A 26,870-nucleotide genomic window follows, 5' to 3' on the forward strand; every position below is an offset into this window, starting at 1 on the left:
TGATTTACACTGTGAAGACCATTCTCTTACCTTTTTTTAAAATTACAGCAATGAAAACTAAGTCAATTAAAATAGCTTTCTTGTATATTATCCATAATCTTTAAGCAATTGCTCTTTAAACATTAAAATAACTGCAGCAACCAACTCTAAGGAGAAGATTCCAAAAAATGATGTAATTAATTATCTATAAGTCTCAGGGGATGTGTTTCAGCTCTGGTAGCCTATAACCAGTAGATTAACAAATACAAATTATTATTTAATTCACATTCTGATTACTGAGATGATCTTGAATAGTTTCCTTTTAAACACAAAATTCCAAAGTTAAATAAAGGCAGCATTTTCTATGAGCATTCAATCATCATAATAATAGCTATATTTTATAGCATTTTATATTTTACAAATTACTTGTCATGTATTCTCTGAAGTAGTTTTTACAACAATGCTAAAAGACAGGTAATTAAATCACTATATAAATAAGAAACTGAGGCACTTCAGAGTTTACAAACAGGACACACAAACTATTAAGTAGGAAAGGCAGGACTGAAACACAAGTCTTCTGATTCTATGTATAGTGTTCTTTTGTAATCAAAGGCCCTGGTTTTCTTTTTCTTTCTTTCTTTCTTTTTTCCCCAAGTATCATGATGTGATAGTATACCCTGGTATGCCAAGGTAAATCTAAAAAATATGTTGCATTAGAGCATAAGATTCAGAGAAATGAACTTGGTTGCTCAAGTCTGGGCTCAAGTTGTATGACAGGCAAATTCCATCTCTTTGAGCCTTAGCACCAATCTGTAAAATGAGTGATACTACTTTCACTACTTAATTCCCAAAAATGATGTCAAGAAAGTCCTTTATAAATAATAACATACTATTAATATTGACTCTATGTCTCAAAAACTACTAAGCAGATTGACAAAAATGCATATTTAACAACCACATTTGACTCAACTTACAGCTTAATCGTTGGATATCCTCTAACTCCAAATTCTGAAGCAATGCCTGGAAAATTAAAAGAACAATAAATAAATTCAATCTTCTTTATATATACACCAATTCTCCACTAAAATCTTAATCCAAAAGTCTCATCAAGGACAGATATGATGCTATTTTTAAAACTATGACTGTACATATAAATCTGTATTATTATAGATAGAAGGAGCACCCCTGATCCTTGAAGTTTATTATGAGCTTCTCCAGAATAGGAAACTGACTTTAGTATTTTTTTTTTGTATCCTCAGTGCTTAACATAATGCCCAATATACAGTAAAAATTTGATAAATGCTTACTTCCTAACAAGTAGATAACAATTAAGAAAATGTGAATTATGTATCTACATTTTTAAAGTTACTTTTTACTTGTATTCATGAATTTTAAATTGTTAAAGGAAAATGAGTTTTACTTATATAAATGAAAAAAAACTGCTTATTTTATACTTAACTAAGAATTTTTCTTTTTATTGGTTTGGACATTCCTTCATTTAACACAAATCACAATTCCTTAGCTGACCATTTTTGATATCTTAATTGTTAATTCTAATGACCTTTTATCAAACTTTATATTTGACTTCTCTACATCTGAAACTATAAATCTTTAATATTATTCTTAATATTCTATTCTCTCTAGGTTTCCATATCACTACTCTAATTTGGTTCTCCTTATATCTGTCTTGCTATTGTTTCTCAGTGCTCTCTGCTGGATTTTCACACAGGTGATACCTGCTAATGGTAGGCATCCCTCTAGGGTTCTGTATTGGTCTCCTTTCTAATTACTATTTCACTTGATCTCATCACTTTACAAGGATCCAACACTTAGCTCTATGCAGATGACTCTCAGATCTGTAAGTTCATATTCATATCCTAACCTCTCTTGACTTCTTCTCTACCAACCTATTAGTCATCTCAAAATGGATATCCTATAATCATCTTAGATTCAAGATGTCTAAAACTGCAATCCATTATTGTTCCTACTACTTTGTAAACCATTCTCTTACCTTAATTTCTCTATTACTAATGAAGACATCAAGTCTTCACTAGTGTGAAGATGAATAGATACAATTTTTTCTAGGAATTTTACTAAAAAGAGGAAAATAGAGATAATGATAGCACTAATTCAGTCACTTAGGCTTGAAACCAAGAGACCATCTTCAATCCTTCTTTCTTAATCACCAAATCCAATCTGTTGTCAAGTTCTGTCATTTTTATCTTCCTAACATCTTTTCTCTGACAATCTCATGGTGCAGATCCTCAATACCCCATATCAGTAGTATTGAAATTCCCTTTTGGTAGGACTCCCTGCCTCAAGAATCTCCTTATTCCAGTCCATCCTCCACTCAGGTGTCAAATGAATCTTTCTTAAACAACCATTTTCCATAAAATTTCTATAATAAAAATTAATTAAAATTATTTATCTCCACTTCCTGAGAAAATTCTAACACCTCTCTAAATTCATAAAGCTAGGTGAAAAGAGCAGTGTGGAAGAGTAAATCAGAAATTCCTACACTAAAAGCTCACTAGATAAAGGAACCTGACAGCACTTATTTTTTGACCAAAACAATGGGAGATGGTAAGGAAATAAATTATTATCGAACAAGGTATCAGAGACTATGAAAGGCAAGGATGTACAGTGATCTATTTGATAATTTTGAATTATTAGCAATGAGATTCTGCTAGCACAACCAAGAACACAACAAAGATTAACAATTAACATGCTTCCCCTCCACACTAGCTAGGCTCTCTCTACTTCCTCTTTCCCTTTCCAGTCTCTTGAAGATCCAGACTCCAGGCTTAAGGAATGCTACCAGCCAGCTACAATCAATTCTGAGGAAAAACCTGTCTAGGGATACAACCCTGTGGCAACAATGCAAATAACCAAATTGTTGGTGTAGGTCAAAGAATTAAAGAATAGGGGAAGATGAGTAGAACAAGAGGACAGGAATATTTGGGTGCGGAAGATGATAGAGAATGTAGAGCCTGCAGCACTCTATACCAAGCCTGAAGGCAAAAACACAACAACCATCTAAGGATAGTCTTGAGCATCTTAAGGTAAATTGGGGTCAGAGACTCCATGGGACTGCCCAGTACTGGAGAAGGGGGAGATGATTTGAGACCTACTTCCCAAGGAAACAACAATTAATAGGGACAGAGTCACAAAGTGAGCAATAGGAAAAAATATGGGCATGGTGGGGAAAGAAGAGTGGAAGAAGTAACAAATATCTGAAGACTTCAGGAGGAAGAAAACTAAAAGACCTTGAAAATAAGCAAGTAAATCAAAAGGAAATATAGTAACAATGGAAGGAAAAATGACCTCCAAATCTAATAAACAAATTCAGTCATCCATGAATAAACACTGCAAAATAAAGGAAAACAATACAACACAATATAAGAAAGAGGACCCAGTAGTATTTGAGGAGAACAGAAGCAATTTTTTTTTTTTTTTTTTTTTTTTTTTTTTGCTGAGGCAATTGGGGTTAAGTGACTTGCCCAGGGTCACACAGCTAGAAAATTAAATTAAATTAAAAGAATATATATAATATATTCATACTCATCTCAAAGACAAAATATGTAGAGATAACCTAAGGATCACAGGTCTCCCAGGGAAAAAAGACAAGTCAAAAAACAAACAAAAAAACCACTTCAATATCATAATGGAGGAAATAATAAAAGAGAATTGCCAAGAACTTCTGAACACACAAAGAAATGAAATACCTATTGAAAGAATTCAAAGTATTTTCAGCAAAAACAAAACAAAACAATAATAAGGAAAAACTCAAAGCTGTAAGCACAGCTCAAACACAGACTATTCCCTTCTAATTAGAAATCTTAAGAGGAAATGAAACAATGTACTTTGAAGGACAATCAGAGGAAATGGAACAATGTACTTTGAAGGACAACAGAGCTCAGGATGCAGCAGTCCAGGATGACTTATCCTGCAAATCTGAGCCTAATTACATATGAAAAAAGATGAACATGACTTTCAAATGACTTGATTTGATGATGACTTTCAAATTATTTTAGACAAAAACCAGAAATGAGGACATTATATGTTTTTCAAACATCTCCTATGACAGAAATACATGAAGAGTGAAAAAAGGCAAAGACAGTAACAGCCTGACAAGAAAGACCAGTAAAAGATCTGTTTCTAAATATACATAAGGAAACTTAGGAGGCAGAGGGGAAAAAATCTATTAGAGATAACAAAGAAGAGGCAGGCAGAACCTAGAAAGGAAATGAAAATATATATAAGCTATCTGCAACAGAGAATGGGATCAAGGATAAATATAGAGGGTTGGCCTTAGAAAGGAGAAGAGTCATTTCTTCTTTAGAGATTGAAATGAAGGAGAAGGTAGTGGGAAAAGTAGTTTGTGAGAAAGGAAAAAAGGAAGGGACATCAGCTATTTACCTTAATTTTATCAATTAAATACAAGTCAAGTTCCTCAGCTTTTATGATGATATGATACATAGCTATTGTAAGGAAAAGAAAGGCAAATTAGAAGCAGAATGATTGCTTTGCCTTGCTACAGTGAGGGCCTAGTTGAGATCAGATTAACATAATCAGCATTGAATACTGTACTATTTGAATATTTTTTTCTTTATATTTGAAGGTCTTCATCTTGGTGGCTTATAGAATTTGTTTTTGAATTTAATTGTTAAATTTAACTTTCTGTGTCTTCGAGTTTGCAATCTTGAGTGGTTTTTTGTTTTTTTTTTTTTTTTTGTTATTGTTGTTTTGTTTTTGCTGAAGACACTTTCTGAACTCAATCATCCTCATTTTGTGACTGTATTTTTAAGCTCTACTTAGATGCATTTGATTAGAAGAGGATATGAAAAGTGGCAGTAGTCCAAGAATGAAGCTTCACAAAACATGACTAGAAGAAAAGACAGATACAAAGGATTCAAGAATAAAAAATAATATTAAGTTCATTGCTCAACAGTAATGGAGTCCCAGATTCACCTAGAATAGTCTCCTCCCAGTGCCCCTGGTAAAGGCAAACCCCAAAGTCATCAAACTTCAATGAGTAAACACAAAGAATTCTGTGCCTGTACAAAGATAACTGAGCATGCTACTCATCTGGTTTTATGGTAATATATCGATAGGTCACACTCTCAGGATCCCAATATTCTCTTTTGGAGATAAGTCAAGAACAGTGTTAGCTACAAAGTGTAGTAATAGTAACAATAGTAATACTTGACATAACACACTTTAAGTAGTGCAAGTAGCATTTTACATCTAAGAGCTCCAATTCTCACAACAACCCAGCAAGGTAGGAGTCATTAGTATAAGAAAGGATTTAAGTGTTTCCCTAAACAGAGAGGACAAAAAAGCTCCAACTCAAACTGAAAATATGATGAACTACCAAATGCAATCTTATAAGCCTGATTTACAATGTGATGACTGAAGGAGCTTGGAGTGTAGAATACAAGATTATAATGTAAAAGACAAATAAGAAAATAGATAGGAAAATGACTATAAATAGAGCAATGGTGAAGGCTGAATTTAAAAAGGTGTTCCAGGTAGTGTCTACAGATTAAATTCTGACAACTGCTTTTTGGATTTCTTAAACTGACTGTCCAATAAACATGCAAAATTCCAACATATCCAAAACTAAATTTATTATCTTTCCCCTTAGACCTCCCCCTTCCAAACTTTCCTATTACTGTAGAAGGCACCACTTCCCAGGTTCATTGTCATCCTTGCTTCTACACCATCTTTTATCCATTATATCCAATCTGTTGCCAAATCTCTTGATTTTACCATTGCAGTATCTCCCTAATTTATCTGTTCTTTTCTCTAATACAGCCACCATTCTGGCACAAGCCCCCATAACCTCCTTCCTGAACTATTTCAATTACTTGTTTAGCCAGCCAGTCACAAATTCCTTCCTGTCAAGTTCATTTTCCATTCAGCTTCCAAAGTGATTTTTCTAAAGCAAAGATCCAGTTATATCTCCCCCCATAATCAATATTCTCCAGGAGTTCCCTATTACCTCCAAGATAAAACACAAAATCCAAAGTCCATCAGAACTAACCTCCATGCTTTTATATCCCAAAGAGATATTAAAGAAGGGAAATAGACCTGTATGTTTAAGAATGTTTGTGGCAGCCCTCTTTGTAGTGGCCAGAAACTGGAAATAGAGTGGATGCCCATCAATTGGAGAATGGCTGAATAAATTGTGGTATATGAATATTATGAAATATTATTGTTCTTTAAGAAATGACCATCAGGATGATTTCAGAAAGGCCTGGAGAGACTTACATAAACTGAAGTTGTGTGAAATTAGCAGGACCAGGAGAACATTGTATACTTCAACAACAATACTATATGATGATCAGTTCTGACGGACATGGCTCTCTTCTGTGATGAGATGAACCAAATCAGTTCCAATAGAGCAGTAATGAACTGAACCAGCTACACCCAGCGAAAGAATTCTGGGAGATGACTATAAACCACTACATAGAATTCTCAATCCCTTTATTTTAGTCCGCCTGCAGTTTTGATTTCCTTCACAGGTTAATTGTACACCATTTCAAAATCTGATTCTTTTTGTACAGCAAAAAAACTGTATGGACATGTATACATGTATTGTATTTAACTTATGCTTTAACATATTTAACATGTGGAGGGAGTGGAGGGAAGGAAGGGAAAAATTGGAACAAAGGTTTTTGCAATTGTCAATGCTGAAAAATTACCCATGCATCTACCTTATAAATAAAAAGCTATAATTAAAAAAAAACAAAAACTAACCTCCACTTCTAGTATTCTTACACTTTACATCCTATACATACTGTTCTATCCTGTGTCACTAATAAATTCTTTACTGTTCCATGAATAAGATAAAGATAGTCTGTCTCTTGGCTCTGGGCATTTTTTCTAGCTGTTTCCTATGCAAGCAATGCTGTCCTCCCTCCTCATCTCCATTTTCTGGCTTCAGGACTCAACTAAAACACCACCTCCACAATAAGCCTTTTCCAAGCCCTCTGATAGCAAAGGCTCTTTTGTCTTTCTTTGTATCCCATGCCTGAAATATAGAGGCACTGAAAAAATTCTTGCTTACTAAATGAAAGAATAAACATATCCTTTACAGATCAAAATATAATGAAAACTGCAATTAACATTAAAAATTCAAATAATAAAAAGTTCAGACACTAAAAGAATGTAGGTCCTTGAAAGTAGGGATTATTCTGTCCTTTGTACCATGTTCTCAGAATCTAGCACAATAACTGGCATAAACTACAATCTCATTCAACATATTCCAACACGTGCTAAAAAAAGACTTTCTACAAGAAAGTAATGATAGGATATAATCAGTTAGTTCTGAAAACAAAAAAAATTTCAAATCATGGGAAAAAAAGCTCCAAATCATTAACAAGAGAAATGCAAATTGAAACAATTCTAGGGGACACCTAGGCAATGGACAGAACCATTAAATTAAAGTCTGGCCTTAGACATTCACTAGCTATGTGATCCTGGGCAAATCACCCTCAATTGCTCCCCCCCCCCCCAAAAAAAAAAGAAGTCAATTGAAATTTTGTTTTGTTTTTCCTTACAATTAACAACAAAGATGATGCCAGGAAAAAAATAAATAAATAAAAAGAGCAAAGATAACACTTCATGGAAAGAATATGAAAAGCATATTAATTCAATTGTTGGTAAGGCTATGAATTGGTTTACCACTATAAAAAAGTAAATTCTGGAATCCAGAAAAGTCAGAGAAGAATGGTGTGACTAATATACTAATCCTGCTCTAGTAACATTCTAACCCTCAGTGCAAGTCAATGAAACCATTCTTCAGACTTAACTGGCTCAGTAGATTAAATTTTCACACTTCTGTCATCACTTTCTGGTTACTTGAATACAAAGTAGCCAAGAGAAGTTGTTGGGTAGCTCAGGAAAGGGAGCTTCATTGATGTGAAGCAATATGGAGCGCCCTCAATGTTTATTTATTTTTTTTGATATTCTTATATTCCTACAGCTAAGGAAAGCACCTTTTGTTGACTTCTGAATGACCTAAGAGTATCCCATTTTGTTCTAATATTGAAACTACAAATTGAAATATTGAAATACAATGAGACTAACCTAAGTCAGGCTCCAAACTAGAACACTATAAATGCCTCACTGATCCAGTGATACCAGACACTACAACTAGAGCTATATCCTGAAGAGATTAAAAAAAAAAAAAAAAAAAAAAAAAAAAAAAAAAAAACAAAAAAAAACACTGTGGTATACAAATGTAGTAAAATAATTAACAAAAAAATGACAAAAGGGAATGATTTAAGGGAAGCTGAAAAAAATGCATGAACTGTAGCAGAGTGAACTGAGCAAAACAATAACAATTTCCATAATGATGGCAACATTATAAAAAAAATTTTTTTGAAATGCTCAAGAACTCTGAAAAATGCAATCAACAACTATGATTTTATTAACCAAAGATGAATAAAGATTCCTTTATCTCTTGAGAGAGGGAGATGTCCAAAAAATGCAAAATGACATGTAAATTTTTGTACATGACCAATGTGTGGTTTTGTTCTTATTGACAATGCTAACTTGCTGCATAGCAAGGGTTGCAACTTTTTTGCAAAGGAGGTCAGATGAAGAAGGGAACTAAGTGATAATAATGATCCTTCCTCTCCTCCCACCTCCAAAAAAGGAAGAAAGAAAAAGGTATCAATGAAACACTTAAAAAAATTACTTAGGAGAGACTGGAAGAAGGCTGAGAGAATAAAACAGACAAGTGAGACATCTTTGGAGACATCTTCGGAGCTAATACGCTGAAATGACCACATATTTTTAAAACATTGTTTTAGAGAAATAATATTTCTCTGGAAAAAACAATTACAGAAAGATATAAAATCAAAAACAAGACAATAGAAATGATAATCAAAAGAATGAATTTAATTTTATCTTGGAAAGATTAACAAAATTTTTTGAAATCAAATATATTTCAATGAACTAAGCCAATTAGTATATTATATCATATATAATAATTATAAATATTATCAAATATTTAAATAAATTTTTAAATAAAAAATTATTTTTCTCCATACTTCACATCCTCAATGGGGGTACATGTGAAAATTCTCACAAATAAATTGGCCAAGTAAAATAAATTCTCCAATTGACCAGGATCAAAAGAATGTCTCATTCTGGAGACCCTAATGTCTACCCTCTTTCTAGCAAGATACATGAGGGATGCTTCATCTTTTAGAACCTTCATTTGCAGGTCCTTTGCAATAGTAGGTCATTTTGTTGATTACAGTTCTTTTAAGACTTTTAAAGTTATTTACATTACAATAGTATTATTATATTCTCCTTACTCTGCTCATTTTATTATGTATCAGTCCATACAAATCTTCCCAAGTTTCTGTGAAAAAGTTTCTTTTCATTAATTCTTAGAAAATAATATTGGACTGTATCCATATTATATCCATATTATGTTCATATTAAAATGTTCAGCCATTCCCCAAATGATAAGCTCTCCCTTAGTTTCCAATTCTTTGATTATACAAAATGAGCTGAGATAACTTTGCATCTGTGATTTATGTGTGTACATACATGTACATAATATGGATGGAGTTGAAGAGAGAAATGGAGTTATTTTCTTCCTTCTTTGGTCTCTTTGGGATATAGGCTTACTAATGAGATTAACCACTTCATAACTTTGAATGTAGTTCCAAACTGCTTTCCAGAATGGCTGAACCAATTTCCAACTCCATCAGCATGCATTAACGGGCCTGTTTTTCCTATTCCTCAAATATTAAAGACTAAAAAATATGGTAAGGCTTTTAATTCCCCAGAAAAAAATAGAAAATTACCCCAAATAAAAATGAACAAGGAAAATTTCAACAACGAAGAAATATGTTTATAATAACTGTCAGAAATGAATATATGTAACTGTGATTACAAAACAAAGAAATTAAAGAAAACCCATTAAAACATAAAACAGTCAAATTAATAGAACATGAATTAATAACATTAAACAATCCAAACTTGAAAAGTGAAAAAGAACACATAATAAAGGAATTGTCAACAAAAGAAAATACCCTTTTGTCTAACTTTTCAATTGAAAAAACAATATCCAAGCTAAATAAATTATTCTCAATAAATAAAAAAGAACTTTACCAACCTCTTCAAGAGACAAAAATATTCCAGAAAACCTAAAATTATGGAAAAAGTAGAGAAAGAATTATAGACTAATATCACTAATGAATATTAAGGCAAAAGATTTAAATAAAATGCCATCCAAGTCTACAGAAATTATAATTTAAAAATTCATTACTATGAGGATGTTAGATGTATACCAGGGACTTAAAGTAAGACAGCATGGGCCTTAATTACTGAATGGATACAGCCTCAGTCAAACTGAGGCTTAAAAATGGTAAAGTGGCCCATTTCATCCAATCCTCCTGATCTTTATCTTGCCATTGGAACTTAATAGTGCTGTAGGGGAAAGTGATTCATCAGATAACTTTGCACATCCCTCCTTTATTTAAATTTAATTCACTTGCATGTCATGGCACCACTTTCCTAATGTCATGGTCCTCTTCAAGAACAAAAGACGATAACAACAACAATGGGTACAATGGCAAAAATCACAAGCTCTGAAGTTTTTGACACAGTGTAGGATTTGTGACTTAGGAAATTCACTCTATCTTCTTGGACCTGAATTTCCTCAATTGTACAATGATTATTTTGGTCCATAGGTCATCTGAGGTCTCAATAGACCTATAACCTTACTTCTTTCACACTATTCACAATATAAGAGAAAGCATTTTTTAGTGTTAGTGCATGTAAAGTACTGTGTTAAACATTAGAAATAAGACAAGACAACCCTTATTCTTAAGAAGTTCACATTTCTAGGAGACAATATCTACCAGAGGTTCAGGCTACAAATCAGAAGGAAAGGTCCAATGATCTTTAAAAGTACAGCAGCAAAGCAAAGACCATCTTCTTCTTTTTCTTTTTTTTTCTCCCCCTGAGGCAATTAGGGTTAAATAACTTGCCCAGGGTCACACAGCTAGGAATTGTTAAGCGTCTGCAGCCACATTTGAACTCAGGTCTTCCTGACTTCAGGGCTGGTGTTCTATCCACTGCGCCAACTAGCTGCCCCAAGACCATCATCTTTAATGTTGTTAACACTGATAAAATCATACTGATTTCTAAACTTGAACAATTTCAAAGTACCAAGGACTTCGATGACAAAATCTTTTGTTTCCCCAAGTCTTCAGTAGCTGTGACTTTAGAAGTGAAAGTTATAGTACTATCAGAGGCAAGTAACAACAGGTCCTATGTTCAAAAAGATTGCTCCCGGAGGAAACAACAAGGCCAGGGAAAGGATTGGTGGTCTTGGCAGGAGAGGGAAGTACTTCTATTCTGGGGGCTTTTGGAGTTACTTGCTAATCAAAGATAGCTGGCCAAAAACAGAAGGTGGGTTCTGTCATGAAGATTGTGGACTCTGTCTCCATCAAGATTTCTCTCTTTGATGATGAGGTGAGTTGAAAGTTCAATTCAGGATAGTTAATTTAGGGCAAAGCTTCTTAAGCTTTGGGTCATAACCCCATATGGGATCACATAAATGAATGTGGGGGCTGCAAAAAATTTGGCAACAGTAAAACAGTTCTAAATGCAATGATCAAATATTAATTCATAATCAAATGTGTAATGAATCAAAGGGATTTCTGGCAGCACCGGCCTGTGAAATATTGTGCAACTTCACTGCAGCCTTGATTCTGAACATGTAACATGCATACTTCACAATGCACAAGCAAGAACACTGCCTGAACATTTCAATTTGGATTCAAGATAGGGATATGTAAAAATTTCTTAGGTAAATAGAGGTCCCAAGTGGGAAAAGTTTAAAAAGCCAAGTCTAGAATATGGCAGAGAGTAGACAGGTCTTTGCCCGGGCTCTTCCTAACTTCCCTCAGAATTAACACTAAATCAAGCCCCTGAATGTATTTTGAAGAGGCAGAACCCACAAATATTTGGAGTGTAATAATTTTCCAGCATAAAATATCTTGGAAGGACTTCAGGAAAGGTCTGTCTCAATTGGGCAGGGGGAAACTTGGCCAAGTGTAAGGCAAAGCTTGGGAAGATTTGGCACAGAAAAAACCCAGTTGGAGGCTCTTAGCCAATACATAGCAGTGTTAACTACTCTGTCTTGGTTCAGAAGGCCAGTGGATTAGCAGACTAGTTGTGAGATCTCCAATGCAAGTACAAAAAGCAAATAGTGAACCTGTGAACTCTATTATAACAGGTAGAACTTGCACAGGCCCAGCCAATGTGGAAGCCTACAGTACCCAGCTCCAAGGCAATGAGAAGTCCTTACCACTCTTAGAGGAAGGTTGGGGTAATCTTCCCTAGGCCCTAAGAGCAAACCACAATCTATAGTTCAGACTATAGAGAGCTCTATGGAGAGGGGGAAGAACAGAATATAAACTCAGAAGAACACCAAGACCAGAGCTCACAAAAACACTTCTGACTAGAGCTCACAAAACACTTCCCGGTAAAAACTCAAAGTGGGATGAGAATTGGACTCCAGCTCAAATGGCTCCCTTGGAGGAGTTCAAAGGGGATCTTTAAAAAGAACTAGAAGAAAAATAGGGAAAAGAAATGAAAGTTTTGCAGGAGAGTTTAAAAAGAGAAACAAAGAAATTGACAAAAGAAAACAATTCCTTACAAAATACATATGGTGTAATGAAAAAAAATAATAATAATACATATACCAAAGAAAAGAACTTATTAAAAAAAAATTGGCAAAATGGAGAAAGAAAACGACTCTTTAAAAAACAGAATTGATGAAATAGAAAAAAAAAAATCCACTGACCAAAACAACTCCTTTAAAAATACAATTGTCCAAATTCAAATGGAGGTTAAAAAAGCCAACTGAAGGAAAAAAAATTCAATAAAAATGAGAATTGGGCAAATGGAAGTAAATGATTCAATGAGACATCAAAAATTAGTCAAATAAAACCAAAAAAAAAAAAAAATACAAAAAAGTAGAAGAAAATGTAAAATACCTCATTGGAAAACTGATCTGGAAAATAGATTCAGGATCTAAGAATTTTGGACTACTTGAAAACCACGGTGAAAAAAAAAGGCCTCGATAATACCTTTCAAGAAATCATCAAAGAAAACTATCCTGGTGTATTAGAATCAGAAGGTAAAATAGTCATTGAATGAATCTATCAATCACCTCCTGAAAGTGTACCATCAAAATAAAAACTCCAAGGAATATTGTAGCTAAATTCCAAAATTATCAGATCATGGAGAAAACACTGCAAGCAGCCAGAAACAATTCAAATCAAGGATCTACAATCAGGTTTACCCAGAACCTAGCAGCTTTCACTTTAAAGGACAGAAAAGCCTAGAATATGACACTGCAGAAAGGAAAGGATCTTGGATTACAACCAAGAATCAACTACTTAAGAAAAGTAGATATTATCTTTCATGGGAAAAGATGGACATTTAATGAAAATAGGGAAATTTTAATCATATTTGATGGAAAAAAAAAAAAGAGCTGAACAGAAAACTTCATCTTTAAATACAAGACTCAAAAAGCTTACTAAGCAGGTTAAAAAAAGGGAAAAAAATTTGTTTTTAAAAGTTAACCTGTTTACTACATGAGATGATGTATACCTAACTCCTGAAAAACTGTATCTTTGTCAGGGTGCATACTTAGAGGGTGAAATATAACTTGACTTTAACATGATGACATAAAAAAATTAGGGGTGGGAAAAAAGGATTGTATTGGGAGAAGAGGAAAGGTACATAAAATAGAGTAACATCACATGAGGAGGCACAAAAGACCTGTTATAGTTTAAGGAAAGAAGAGAGGGAGATGAGCATTATTTGAATCTTAATCTCAATGGATCTGGCTCAAAGAGGGAATATCATATCTATTTGGTTTGGTATAATAATTTGTCTCACCCTATATGGGAACATGAGAATAAAAGGGAAAAGAAAGGGAAAAGGGTTTAAAAAAAAAAAAAAGGGAGAGCAGATTGAAAGAGATGGTAGTTAAAAGCAGAACAATGTTGAGGAGGCAAAGGGGTAAAGGAGAGAGAACAGTTTAACTCAGGGAAAAATAGAATAGTGGGAAACACAAGAGTCAGTAATTTTAATTATAAATATGAGTGAGAGAAACTCTCCCATAAAATGAATGCAGATTCAGACTGGATTAAAAGCCAGAATTCTACAATATGTTGTTTAAAACAAACAACATGTAACATGTATACTTCACAATGAATATATGACACAAAAGATACAGGCTCAAGGCTGGAGCAGAATCTATGCTTTAATTTAAGTTAAAAAAAAAAAAAAAAAAAAAAAAGGTAGGGGTAGCAATCCTGATCTCAGATAAAGCAAAAGCAAAAACAGATCTAATTAAAAGAGGTAAGGAAAAAAATTACATCTTGCTAAAGGGTACCCACAGATAATGAAATAATATCAGTACTAAATATATATGCACACCAAGTGATATAACATCCAAATTAATACAGGAGAAGTTACTTAAGTTGCAAGAGATAGACAGCAAAACTACATTAGTGGGGATCGTATTCTACCTCTCTCTATCAGAACTAGATAAATCTAGCCAAAAAATAAACAAGAAAGAAGTTAAGGTAGTGAACAGAATTTTAGAAAAGTTAGGTATGATAGACCTTTGGAGAATAGTGAGTGGGGATAGAAAGGAATATACTTTTTTTATTCTAAGGTATGTGGCATCCACATAAAAACTGACGATGTATTAGGGCATTAAAAACCTCAAAATCAAATCCAGAAAGGCAGAAATAATAAATGAATCCTTTTCAGATAATGATGCAATTAAAAACAACAGGTAATAAAGAGGCCTGGGGAAAAAAAAAAACTAATTGGAAACTAACTAATTTAATCCTAAAGAATAAAGTAGATGAAACAACAAGCCATAGAAACAATTAATAATTTCATCCAAGAGAATAAAAATGAGACAACATATCAAAATATATGGGATGCAGCCAAAGCAGTTCGTAGAGGAAACTCTTGATGCTTAAATGAATAAAGTAGAGAAAGAGAAAAAAGAATCAATGAATTAGTTATGTAACTAAAAAAGCTAGAAAAAGAACAAATTTTAAAACTCCCAATTAAATATCAAATTAGAAATTTTGAAAACAAAAGAAGAGATTAATAATATTGAAAGTAAGGAAATCATTGAACTAATAAAACTAAGAGTTATTTTATGGAAAAAAAACCAACAAAATAGATAAAGCTTTAGTTAATTTGATTAGAAAAAGGAAAGAAGAATATCAAATTACTAGTATCAAAAATGAAGAGTGAACTTAGCACTAATGAAGAGGAAATTAAAGCAATAATTAGGAGCTATTTTGCCTAGTTGTGTGCCAATAATTCTGATAATCTAAGTGAAATAGAAGAATACTTACAAAAATACAGATTGCCCAGATTAACAGAGAAGATAAATTTACTGAGTCCCATGTTAGATAAACAAGTTGAACAAGCTATTAATGAATTCCCTAAAAAAATATTTCTAAGACCAAAAGGATTTACAAGTGAATTCTACCAAAGAGTTAAAGAACAATTAATTCCAATACTATATAAACTATTTGGGGAAAATCGGGTAAAAATGAGTTCTACCAAATTCCTTTTATGACAGATGTGGTGCTAATACCTAAAGCAGGAAGGAAAAAGCAAATTATAGGTCAATTTCCCTAATTAATATTGATGCAAAAATCTTAAATAAAATATTAGCAAAGAGATTACAACTTATCACCAGGATAATAGATTATGACTAAGTAGGATTTATGCCAGGAATGCAAGGCTGGTTCAATATTAGGAAAAAAAAAAATTGCATAATTGACTAAATCAACAACCAAACTAACAGAAATCATATGATTATCTCAATAGATGCAGAAAAAGCATTTGACAAAATATAACAATCTTATTTTATTATTTAACTCTTTCTGTGACCTTTGAAAATAATAGACTTCTTGATTGCCTTGGCACTGCTTTGCATCTGCTACTTGCTGTGATTCTTGCAGGACTGCCTGCATGTTGTGTTTCCTGGGTACTGAATCCAGTCTATTATCTATTCTTGTTCAAACTGCATCAAATTAAGATAAGACATACATATACATATATACAAATACACATGATAAAATGAAATAATCAACAAAGAAAAGACTCTGGTATTAACAGGGATCAAGAAAACTTGTAAGAGATTTTTAGCTAAGCTCTGAAAGAAGCCTGGAGATAAAAATGAGGAAGGAGAGAGTTCTAAGAATGAGGACAGCCAATGAAATGCCCAGTCTAGAGATAAAATTTCTTGTGCAAAAAACAGAAATGAGGCCAGTGTCCCTAAATCTCAGAGTATGTGGGAATGAGGTGCAAAAATAATAATCCTATTAAAAAAAAACAAACTAGAAAGCATGAGAATAAATGATAAGGAGCATCTATCTAAAACCACCAGCAAGCATTATATGTAATGGGGATAAACTAGATCAGTCACAATAAGATCAGGGATGAAATAAGAAGGCCCACAACAAGGTTGAACTACTATTTAATATTGTACTAGAAATATTAGCATTGGTAATAAGAAATTGAAAGAATTACAGTAGATAAAGAACAAATAAAATTATGACTCTTTGCAGATATGATGGTATACTTAAAGAATTCTATAGAATCCAACCAAAAACTTATAAAAACAATTAACAATTTTAACCCATATAAATCATTGGCATTTTAAAATGTTAATTAAGTCTAACAGCCAGAAAAATCATCAGCAGGATGATTTCAGAAATGTCTGCTAAGATTTACATGAACTGATGCTAAGTGAAGTGAGTAGAACCAAGAGAACATTGTACACAGCAATGATAAAATTTTGTAATGATCACGTGTAATGGACTTGGCTCTTTTCAGCAATGAGGGTACTCATGACAATTCCAAAAGACTTCTGATGGAAAAAACCATTGCATACAGAGAGAGAATTATGGAGACTGAATGTGGATCATATCATCATATTTTTACCTGTGCTACAGTTGTTTAGTTTTTTGCTTATTTTCTCTCATTTTCCCCCCTTCTGATCTGATTTTTTTATACATCATCATAAATGTGGAAATATGTTTTGAAGAATTATACAAGTTTAACTTATAATGGATTATTTGCTGTCTAGGGGAGGGACGGGGTAGGAAGGGAGGGAAAAAAAATTTGAAATCTAAGGTTTTGCAAGGGTGGATATTGAAAATTATCTTTGCACTGCATGTATTTTGAAAAACAAAAAGATATTTAAAAAATAAATAAAATAAAACAATACTTTCCTTTTCACTTAAAAAAAAAAAAAAAAAAAGCCCTGGTCTAGAAGACACTTCATTTCCTGGAGTTTGGGGGGTTAGTTCTAGGCCTGTCTCCACAATGTTCTATTTGTCCCTCTCTCTGGATGATTTGCTGTTATATAGGAGATGGCTTGTCTCTCTAATAGATAATGGTAACTGTTGGTGAAATTGTGAGCATTTTCACAGGTTTTACCTCCCTAGATACTGACCACAAGAGTTAGGCTTAAAATACAACCTTTGTGCTGGAGTTCTGTATCTATTTTCAGGGCTGTTGGGTCTTACTTGCTCATCAGTGACAACTGCCGAGGAGAATTCAGGGCCTTTTCCCTATATGGTTGGGTTTTCCTCATTGATGGCTATGGATGCCCATGGATATGTGTATATATGTTTATGTAAAATCAAGGAAATTTAAGGAGATAAAGCAATAGCAATTAAGAAGATCAGGAAAGACTTTATATAGTATAGAATGCTTGAGCTTAAGTCTTGAAAGAAGGAATTCTAAGAAGTGAAGGTCAGGTCAGTTAGTCAACAAGCATTCATTAAGCATTTACTATATGCCAGGCAGTGTGCTAAGTGTTAGAGATACAAAGGAAGGGTACATAATAGTCCCTCAAGGTCACAATCTAAAGAACACAAAGTATTGTATCAAATTAGGATAAGATATCATATACATATATACAAATATACATGATAAAATGAAATAATCAACAAAGAAAAGACTCTGGTATTAACAGGGATCAAGAAAACTTGTAAGTAAGAGATTTTTAGCTAAGCTCTGAAAGAAGCCTGGAGATAAAAATGAGGAAGGAGAGAGTTCTAAGAATGAGGACAGCCAATGAAATGCCCAGTCTAGAGATAGAATTTCTTGTGCAAAAAACAGAAATGAGGCCAGTGTCACTAGATCTCAGAGTATGTGGGGATGAGGTGCAATAAGACTGGAAAGGTTAGATGTGGCCATTTTATAAATACCAAACAGAAGATTTTATATTTTATCCTAAAGACAACTGGGAGTCACGGGAGATTAATGAATGAAGGTGTGTGGAAAGAAAGAGTGGGTGACATGGTTAGATCTATACCATAGGAAGATTAATTTGACATCTAAGTACAGGATAGTTTGAGGCAGGAAGCAAGGAGACCACAAGGCTGTTTTCATAATCCAGATAAAAAGGTGATTATGGTCCTATATCACAGTGATGGCAGTATCAATGGAAAGAAGTTGCATATAGGATACATAATTATGAAAGCAAAATGAACAAGAATCGATAACAGACTGGATTCAGTACCCAGGAAACACAACATGCAGGCAGTCCTGCAAGAGGCACAGCAAGTAGCAGATGCAAAACAGTGCCAAGGCAATCAAGAAGTCTACTATTTTCAAAGGTCACAGAAAGTGTTAAATAATACAGAGCCCTGGATAGATTTAAATTTTGTTTTGATCTTCTTAAGAGAATATAAAGGTAGTACAAAAAAAGAATTTATTATGTGAGAGGAAGAAAAAGGAACAAAAACTTAATGTCTCACATAGTAAGGTTATGTAAGATGAACAATATACAAACATAGGAAGGAATGAAAAAACGGGAATCACATAAACATCTTAATAGCACAAAGGATAGTTGCACATAAATACAGTTTGGCATAGAAATCAAGTTCATCACAGGAATGAAAATAAGATAGGCAAGAAAAGGGGAAAGAAGATGAAAAGAGAAAGTAAATTATGTAAGGGAGGGAATAATCATAAATAAAACAGATCAAATTACAAAGCATTTAACTGTGTTAAGCATTGTCCTCTTTCGCCATCTCTTTTTGTAAAGAAGGAGACAAAAGACAAAAAGAGGAAAAATACAAAAAGAAACAGGATAGAGGGAAATATATCATTAATAATAACAAATCAGCTCGGTGGTCTAAGGATAGAGAACTGGACTTGGATACGGGGAAAAAAAGTTCAAATCCTGTCTCAATTACCAATTGGTATGACTTTGAGCAATTAAAATAAACTCTCTTGGTCTGTTTCCTCATCTGTAAAATCAGGATAAAAACTTCAAGTACCATAGGTTGTCACAAGTATCAAATGAAGTAATGTATACAAAATACTTTGCAAACTTTAGAGTAATACTACTATAATTTTGATAATAAAAGTGAATGGGATAAGGTCACCTATAAAAGAGGCAAGGAATATATTAGAAAGTAGAATCCAACAATAGGTTGTTATAGGAAGTTAAAATAAGAAGCTGAAACATTGTAACTCATGTAAACTCAAAAAAGCAGGAATAACCATCAGGATCTCAGACAAGATGACAATAAAGATAGATACAATATAAAAGTGATATACAGAGAAATTACATTATTTTAAAAGTATCATAATCAATCAATATTAATGCCAAATATGCACTATAAGACATTATCTAAATACTAAAAAGGTTCATAAACTACAGGAGAAATAAACAATAAACTATATTAATGAAAGAATTCCAATATATCCCTTTCATACCTAGAAAAACCTGACAAGATAAACAAGAAGGAAATTCAATAATATGAATACTTTCTGAAAATGCAGAAAATTTCACTAGAAATTACTAAAGGGGAAAAGGCATATATATATATGTTTGTTAATTGTGCATAGCCTATTTACAAAAACTGAACACATCTGAGAGAAGGATTTATTATTCACAAAAAACACTGGAAACTGAAAGTAGTCTAATAAATTAGGAATAGTCTAAAATTTTGTACCATATACCATAATAAGTTCCAAATATATATTTGATTTTTATGTGAAAGATGATATCATAAACATCAGAGGAGAAAGAAATTAACTCTTGGATTTATTAATAAGATAATTTTAATAACATAAAAATTTCTGTACAAACAGTAACGATGTACTTCAAAACAGAAATCATTAAATGAGGACTTTTTTTTTTTCACCAAGTTTCTTTGATATGGATCTCACATTGAATATATATAAGGAAATGGTTCAAATTTATAAAAAACGAAAGACAGAATTCTCCATGATTGATAAACTGCCAAAGGATATATTAACAAGCACTTTCCAAAGGAATCACAGGCATGAAAAAAAAGTTCCAAATCACTACTAGAGAAATAGAAATTAAATCAACTTTATGGTTCTACTCCCTACACAACTTACTATCAAAGATGACAAAAAAGGATGACAACTTTGGAAAGGTTGAAGGAAAACAAGCATATTATTGCAATATTGGTGGAATTGTGAACATGATAATCCATTTTGGAAAGCAATCTACAACTACTTCAAAAAATTACTAAACAGTGAAAATCCCCTGACCTAATAATAAGATTACTAAGCCTTAAGACGCAAGGAAATCATAAGAGGGAAAAGACCCAACAAACAATATTTATAGTAGCTATTTGTTTGGGTTTTTTTTAATAACAAAGAACTGGAAATTAAAATGATGCCTATGAATAGAAGAACAGTTGCAAAAATGTGACATGAACTTAATCCAGTATTATTATAAGAAATAAAGAAATAAACATTTTGGAGAAAACTGGGAAGGCCTATCTGAACTGACAGAGTAAAATAAGCAGAAAGAGGAGAATAGTTTATACTAATAGCACTATTATAAAGAAAAAACAACTTTGAAAGACTTGAGAATTCAAATTAATTCACCAAATGGCCATGATTCTAAAGGAATGATGACACATGTTATCTATCTCTTGACAGAAAGCTGATGGATGGCAAGACGTGGAAGTGCTGGAAAAAGTAGAGGGATAGAAAAGAAAATTAAGGCATCCTTTTTTTTTTTTTTTAATGTAAAGAAGATAACAGAAGAAAGACTAAAAGTAATGGACAAACAGGACACTTTTGAAAGCTACAAATTGACTTCACACATAAAAAGAATATCAAATTCTACATAAAAATTCTACAGTTTCATGTACAATCCTCTTTTTTCTACTGTGTAAGAGGATGCCAATTTTATTTGGTGCTTAAGTCCAGAATAAAAATAAAGTTTTAAAAAAGAGTGTAAAAAAAGTGGTCTTTAAGGTCTTAAATAAAGAATAACCATCATCACCACTTATTATTTGACATAGTTCTTAAAAAAGTAACTATTGTTGTTCAGTCATTTCAACTGTGCCAATTCATTATGATTTTATCTGGCATTCTCTTGAAATATGAAGCAGTTTCCCATTTCCTTCTCCAGTTCATTTACAAATGAGGAAACAATCAAAAACAAGTAAGTGACTAGCTCAAGGTTACCCAGCTAGTAGGTATCTGGAAGTCAGATTTGAATTCAGGAAGATGAGTTTTCCTGACTCTGGGCCTAATACTCTATTCACCACATTACCCAGTTGCTCAAAAGAACTATAACATTGAGGGAAAAAAATTCAAAGGAAAAGCACAAATAAAAGGGAAACAAAATTATTGCTTTGTGAAGATGATATAATGTACAAACTAAAGAATTTAATTGAAATCCAATTAAAAATTAAGTGAAACAACATTCAGAATGTACAGGATACAAAATAAATTCATAAATATCAGTATTCTGTATATTAACAACAAAACTCATTTGGAAAAGAAATTCCATTCAAAATAACCAAGAGAATTTAATCAGTAGAACAGATTAGGTATGTGCCTGATGTTCATTTTCATTTTGGTGTATTTGCTCAGCTATTTTCGCCACCTGGAATACTTTCATTCCTCTCCTATTTATTTAAATCCTTTTAAGATACAGTTCAAGTCTCAATTCCCCCATCAAACCTTCTCTGATTTCTACTGCTCTGAATTTCTACTATACTTATAGTTAGGATATCAGTTGAATATTTAGCTATTCTCAAATTGTTCACAGGAAGCTCTTCGTCTGTAAGGACTGAAACTATACCTTACATTCTGTATACTCACAGTGTCTAACACAAAGCCCAGCAAATAGTTTAATAAGACAAACTGATTTAATTCAACATAAAAATAATCTCAATAATTATTAATATATCAATTATATGAGAAGATTAAAGAGCAAAGATGATGCTACTGTTTAATTTGTCACCACAGTCAGCTATTACTGCTGTGCATAATGAAAGAATATCAATGTTCCTGATAATGAGCATTTTAAAATATTCAGACAAGGATGACTTACTAGTATAGGAAGTAGCATCCATTTTTCCAACTTTAACTGGAGACCGAAGTCTTTTCATCTCTAAACCAACTTCATTCCAAACTGGTTCCAATCTTCTGCAGTGTGCACACCATGGCGCATAGAACTAGAATGAAGCAAGATACTTTCTTTTAAAAAATCAGTGATTCTAAATATCATAGCAATCATTTGAAAAATATTACATTGATCAATTGAAAGGGCCTCTGTACTAGCAAGAATTCCATTCTGACTAAATTATTTATTAATTTGTTTTCCATAAATGTTTAAAAATTACTATACCAGGTTCATTTAAAACAGATACCTGTTTAAATGGGTTCACTATTTATAGTACGTTAATCCCAAGTGAATATGCTCATATTTTATTTTCACTGTGATTAAATTAATACAAAAAGAAAACTAATAATTGATGACAGCTCTTTTTCTTCAGATTAGATTTCACATTATATCCCCACATAGCTAGGGACTTCCCTGATTTCCCCCCATATCTATAGGGGAACTTCCAGGGCTTCTGTTTTGATACTGGAAAAAGCTGGCCTATTTTAAAATATCCATTGACCACCCAACCAGGTAGGGACCTGACCTTTTCTGCCACCAGCTGGCTGGGGTCTTGGCCAGGTCCACCTGTTGAAGAGCCATAATAAATTGTCCGAAGCCCTTCCATGCCATAAGATTTAAACTTATCCCCTGACCTGAAAGTGAGGAAAGGAAGGTAAGATGAAACTCAAATTAATTCAATTTTGCTCATCATTTGCAGCTCTAACAAAATATTCAGTAAGAAAGAGACTGAACTATTTGGTTATAAACAAGTGAAAAGAATTAGTTCTGGGCTCATTCATGGACTTGGTGATTTATCTAACCCTCTTTGTTTTAAGGCTTAGAAAAAATGGAAATCTGATTTATAAGCAAATTATACTATAATCTTACTATAATATTTTTACTCACAAAGTAAAGTTCAGTATAGGACAGACCTACCGTGGACCTCAATCAAAGACAGTTTGGCAATGATGTATAAGATAGTTTTACCTAATAAACTGGTTCTCTAGCATTGATTGTGAGGTCAGCATTGTTAGTAAAAATATGGTACAAATCTCAGATTATTTATACTCTATTAGTCTACACAAGTACACATCTAAGCATTTCTCAGATATAAAATTCAAAGTGCCCTATCATTTCTGTTAGGGAGGAAAAAAATGGCAGAAAGTAACACAAAAGTATTATCCAAAAGAAAACCTGCTACAAAGTCATATACTCACATCTACAAGCCAAATGCTATTTTTCCGATTGTCTTTAAATCTAAAAGAGAAAAAAAACAAAACAAAAAACATCTGATTTATGAATGTGCTCAAATTAAAATTTTGTAATACATTTTCCTAAATGAGGAAACTAAAATCTAAGATAACAATATTAATATTTCACCATATATGTAAATATACATATGTGTGTGTGCATATGTGCCTAATACTTGTTCTTCTTTCTCAAAGAGGAACATGACATCAGGAAAGTGATGCCATGACATGCAAGTGAACTGAATTTAAGTGAGGAAGGGCTGTGCAATGCTACTTGTCTCACTTTCCCCTCCAGAACCTTCTGGGTCCAATGACAAGATATAAATATAGACATACACAGTCTCATAATACTACATAAGGAAGTCATATTACTACCTATGCTATAATTTATTATAATACACTCTACCTACAACCCATTATTCCATTATCTCTATGACTTCTCTTTTTATCCCTGGAATAACTAATGTGTTAGAGGTATTTTACCCCTATACTGAGTTCAATCTCATCCTTTTTTTACTCTCTACTGCTCTTGAATCCTTTGCCTGCTTTTCCTATTGCTTCTCTTGCAAAACCACAGGGCTGGATTACTTCCATCTTTAATTTCCTCCATTACTATTGAGCTGCTCAATGAAGCTGAAGTACGAAATACTCCAATCATGCTGACCGGGTACATTACAATTCATGTTATTTAACAACTGAGACCTTATTGCAGCAAAGAAATTATTTTATTCCTCTCTGATACCTCACTCCTCAGACAAACTATTCCAAACATTCTCTATCCTCCCAATTCTCTACACCCTCTTCATTTCTCTTAAGTAACAAACTTGTCTTTTACTTTACCAAAACAAAACAAAACAAATCTGAAGTCATCCGGTGGGACCTCCGACTTCTCTTAATTGTTCTGTCTCTGGCTGTATCTTTCTCTCTTTTTCCCAAATATAAAAACAAGTCATTTTCCAATGGATAGGTGATCAAAGCAAGAATACTTTTGAAAAAAAAAAAGTGAAAATAGCTAATGTTAAAGAAATTGTCGAAAATAAGACAAAAAGAATGAGATATACATTTTCAGATATAACCAAAATGGAAATTCAATGTGTCTGTTTACAAATACTTGTTACAAGAGTTTTGCTTTTCTTTTTTCTTTCCAACTTGGGGGCAGGAAAAAAGGAAAGGAGACATGATGATAGAATGCCAAAAAATAAGAAAAGACTCAATGAAGCATTTTTCTAGCAAAAAAAAAAAAAAAGTAACAGAACAAAGGTTTGAAGGAAACATAGACAAGCCTGACAGTTTTGAAAATTACACGTTTGATGTTTTATACTTATAAGGAAAGCAGTCTTTATGTTTGGAAGTTTCAGTTTCATTTACAATTTCCTTTTTCTGTTCTACTTTATAAATGGAAATGTTAATTTTATTTAGTTTTGCTTTGAATCCAGCACACCAAAAAGAAAGAGAGAGAGTCACATTGGTGGTTATGTACTGGTCCAATCAATCTACAAAGTAAATATGAATTGTGTTTCAAGTATGACTAAGATGTTTGTAGTCTTTGATCCAGAGATTCCCCCTGCCAAGCATATACATCAAGAAAGTCAGAGAAAAATAGAAGTCTCATATACAACAAATTATTTGATATGTAGCAACACTTTTTGTAGTTGCAAAGAACTAGAAATTAAGTAGAACATCAGTCATGTAAAAACTATACAAACTATGCTATAACAATATGAGAACATATGAACTGATACACACTCATATGCAGAATGAAGAAAACAATTATGCTAACAATTTATAATTACTTACAATTTGCAAAATGCTTTCTATTATGGTGTTTACATACAAAAAGAATTCAAAACTGAAAGCAGTGACATTTTAATGAGCTAACTTAGTCCTGAAGAGATGAAAAAATGTGCATTTTAGCCTTTTTTGAAGTCATAGGGAATCATAGGTATGAATACTGCAAATACTTTCAAACTCAGATAACTGCTGATTAGCTTTGTTAAATTGCTTTATTTTCTCTCTTTTGATTGTTATAAAGAATGGCCTCTAAATAAGGGAGAAATGAAGGACTTCAACTGGTGTTTGGTCTCTGAAGCTCTATCCACTATACTATTTAGATGCCTGGAATAACAGACACTGATGGCTGACAAAGCAAAGAAGCTCAATTTTCATTTTACTTTGGACTTTCTATGTTAAAGAGAATGACTTTTTGCTGAGGAAGGATATGATAAAAATATCTAAAAGGAAATCAATATTCAAGATGAGGAAGGAAAAAAGTATGCCCCAGATTGGTTAAATTTACTTCAAGTCAATTCAACAAGTACTAGTTAAGTATCTAACTACTATGTGACAAGTATTGATATTAGGCATGGGTATACAAAAACACAAATAAAGCAGTCCTCAAGGACTTCTTAGAATATGTTTTGGAAAAGCACAAAGAAAAAACATAATAATTTTTTAAAAATTTAAAATAAATTTTAAAAATAAAATTTAAAAACATAATAATTTAAAAAAAAAGAGAAAATACTATTATCTAGGAATATCAGAAAAAATCCTAGTGCAGGAAATGATACCTGATTTGTACTTGGAAGTCAATTAGAGATTCTAAGATGTTGAATTGAAAAACTAGTATATTGCAGATATGAAGGATTACTTGGTACAAAGGCAAAGAATTGCAGAATGATGTGGATAAGGAAAGATAAGGAAAAGAGTTTGCCTAAAATGTATTGTGTATGAAGGGGAGGAATGTCAATTTCATATCAGTGTAAATAACAAAACCAAGAGAGAAGGAAATTGGCAGCGGGGAAATAAATAAGGAGGTATTACAATACTCCATGCAAGAGGGCTATAACTTAGAGTAGAACCTTTATATGTGAAAGGAAAGGAATAGAGACACAGGCAGATCAAACTCATGAGTCATGGATATTACCTAGAAAAGGTAATGGATAACAGCAAATACAATTGCTCAACTACTGCCGTTGTACTTTTGAAATTCTACAATACTAGGGAAGGGTAATTTTCAATAAAGAAATAATGGGATTTAAAATTATATTTATTTCCTTTTTATGAAGACATGGAAATTTTTCCTATGTGTATATTATATTATATTATATTATATTATATTATATTATATTATATTATATTATATTATATTTTAT

The 26,870-nt window shown here is 32.6% G+C and overlaps 1 protein-coding gene across 4 annotated transcripts in view; it reads right to left on the bottom strand.

The window, feature by feature from the left end:
- TMX3 (thioredoxin related transmembrane protein 3) overlaps positions 1-26,870 on the bottom strand; it is an 89,334-nt gene that overhangs the window by 55,346 nt on the left and 7,118 nt on the right. For 3 of the 4 annotated variants that reach the window (XM_051970528.1, XM_051970531.1, XM_051970530.1), the window contains exons 3-5: positions 23,686-23,725; positions 22,415-22,538; positions 954-999 (exon numbers count right to left, since the gene is read on the bottom strand). In XM_051970528.1, the coding sequence (XP_051826488.1) occupies positions 954-999; positions 22,415-22,538; positions 23,686-23,725 (210 nt within the window). Of the gene's footprint in view, positions 1-953; positions 1,000-22,414; positions 22,539-23,012; positions 23,122-23,685; positions 23,726-26,870 lie in introns of all 4 variants that reach the window. The other variant, XM_051970529.1, reaches the window with a different exon arrangement.

The sequence above is a fragment of the Antechinus flavipes genome, chromosome 1 (assembly GCF_016432865.1).
Source record: "Antechinus flavipes isolate AdamAnt ecotype Samford, QLD, Australia chromosome 1, AdamAnt_v2, whole genome shotgun sequence".
In the NCBI taxonomy this organism is placed as follows: domain Eukaryota; kingdom Metazoa; phylum Chordata; class Mammalia; order Dasyuromorphia; family Dasyuridae; genus Antechinus; species Antechinus flavipes.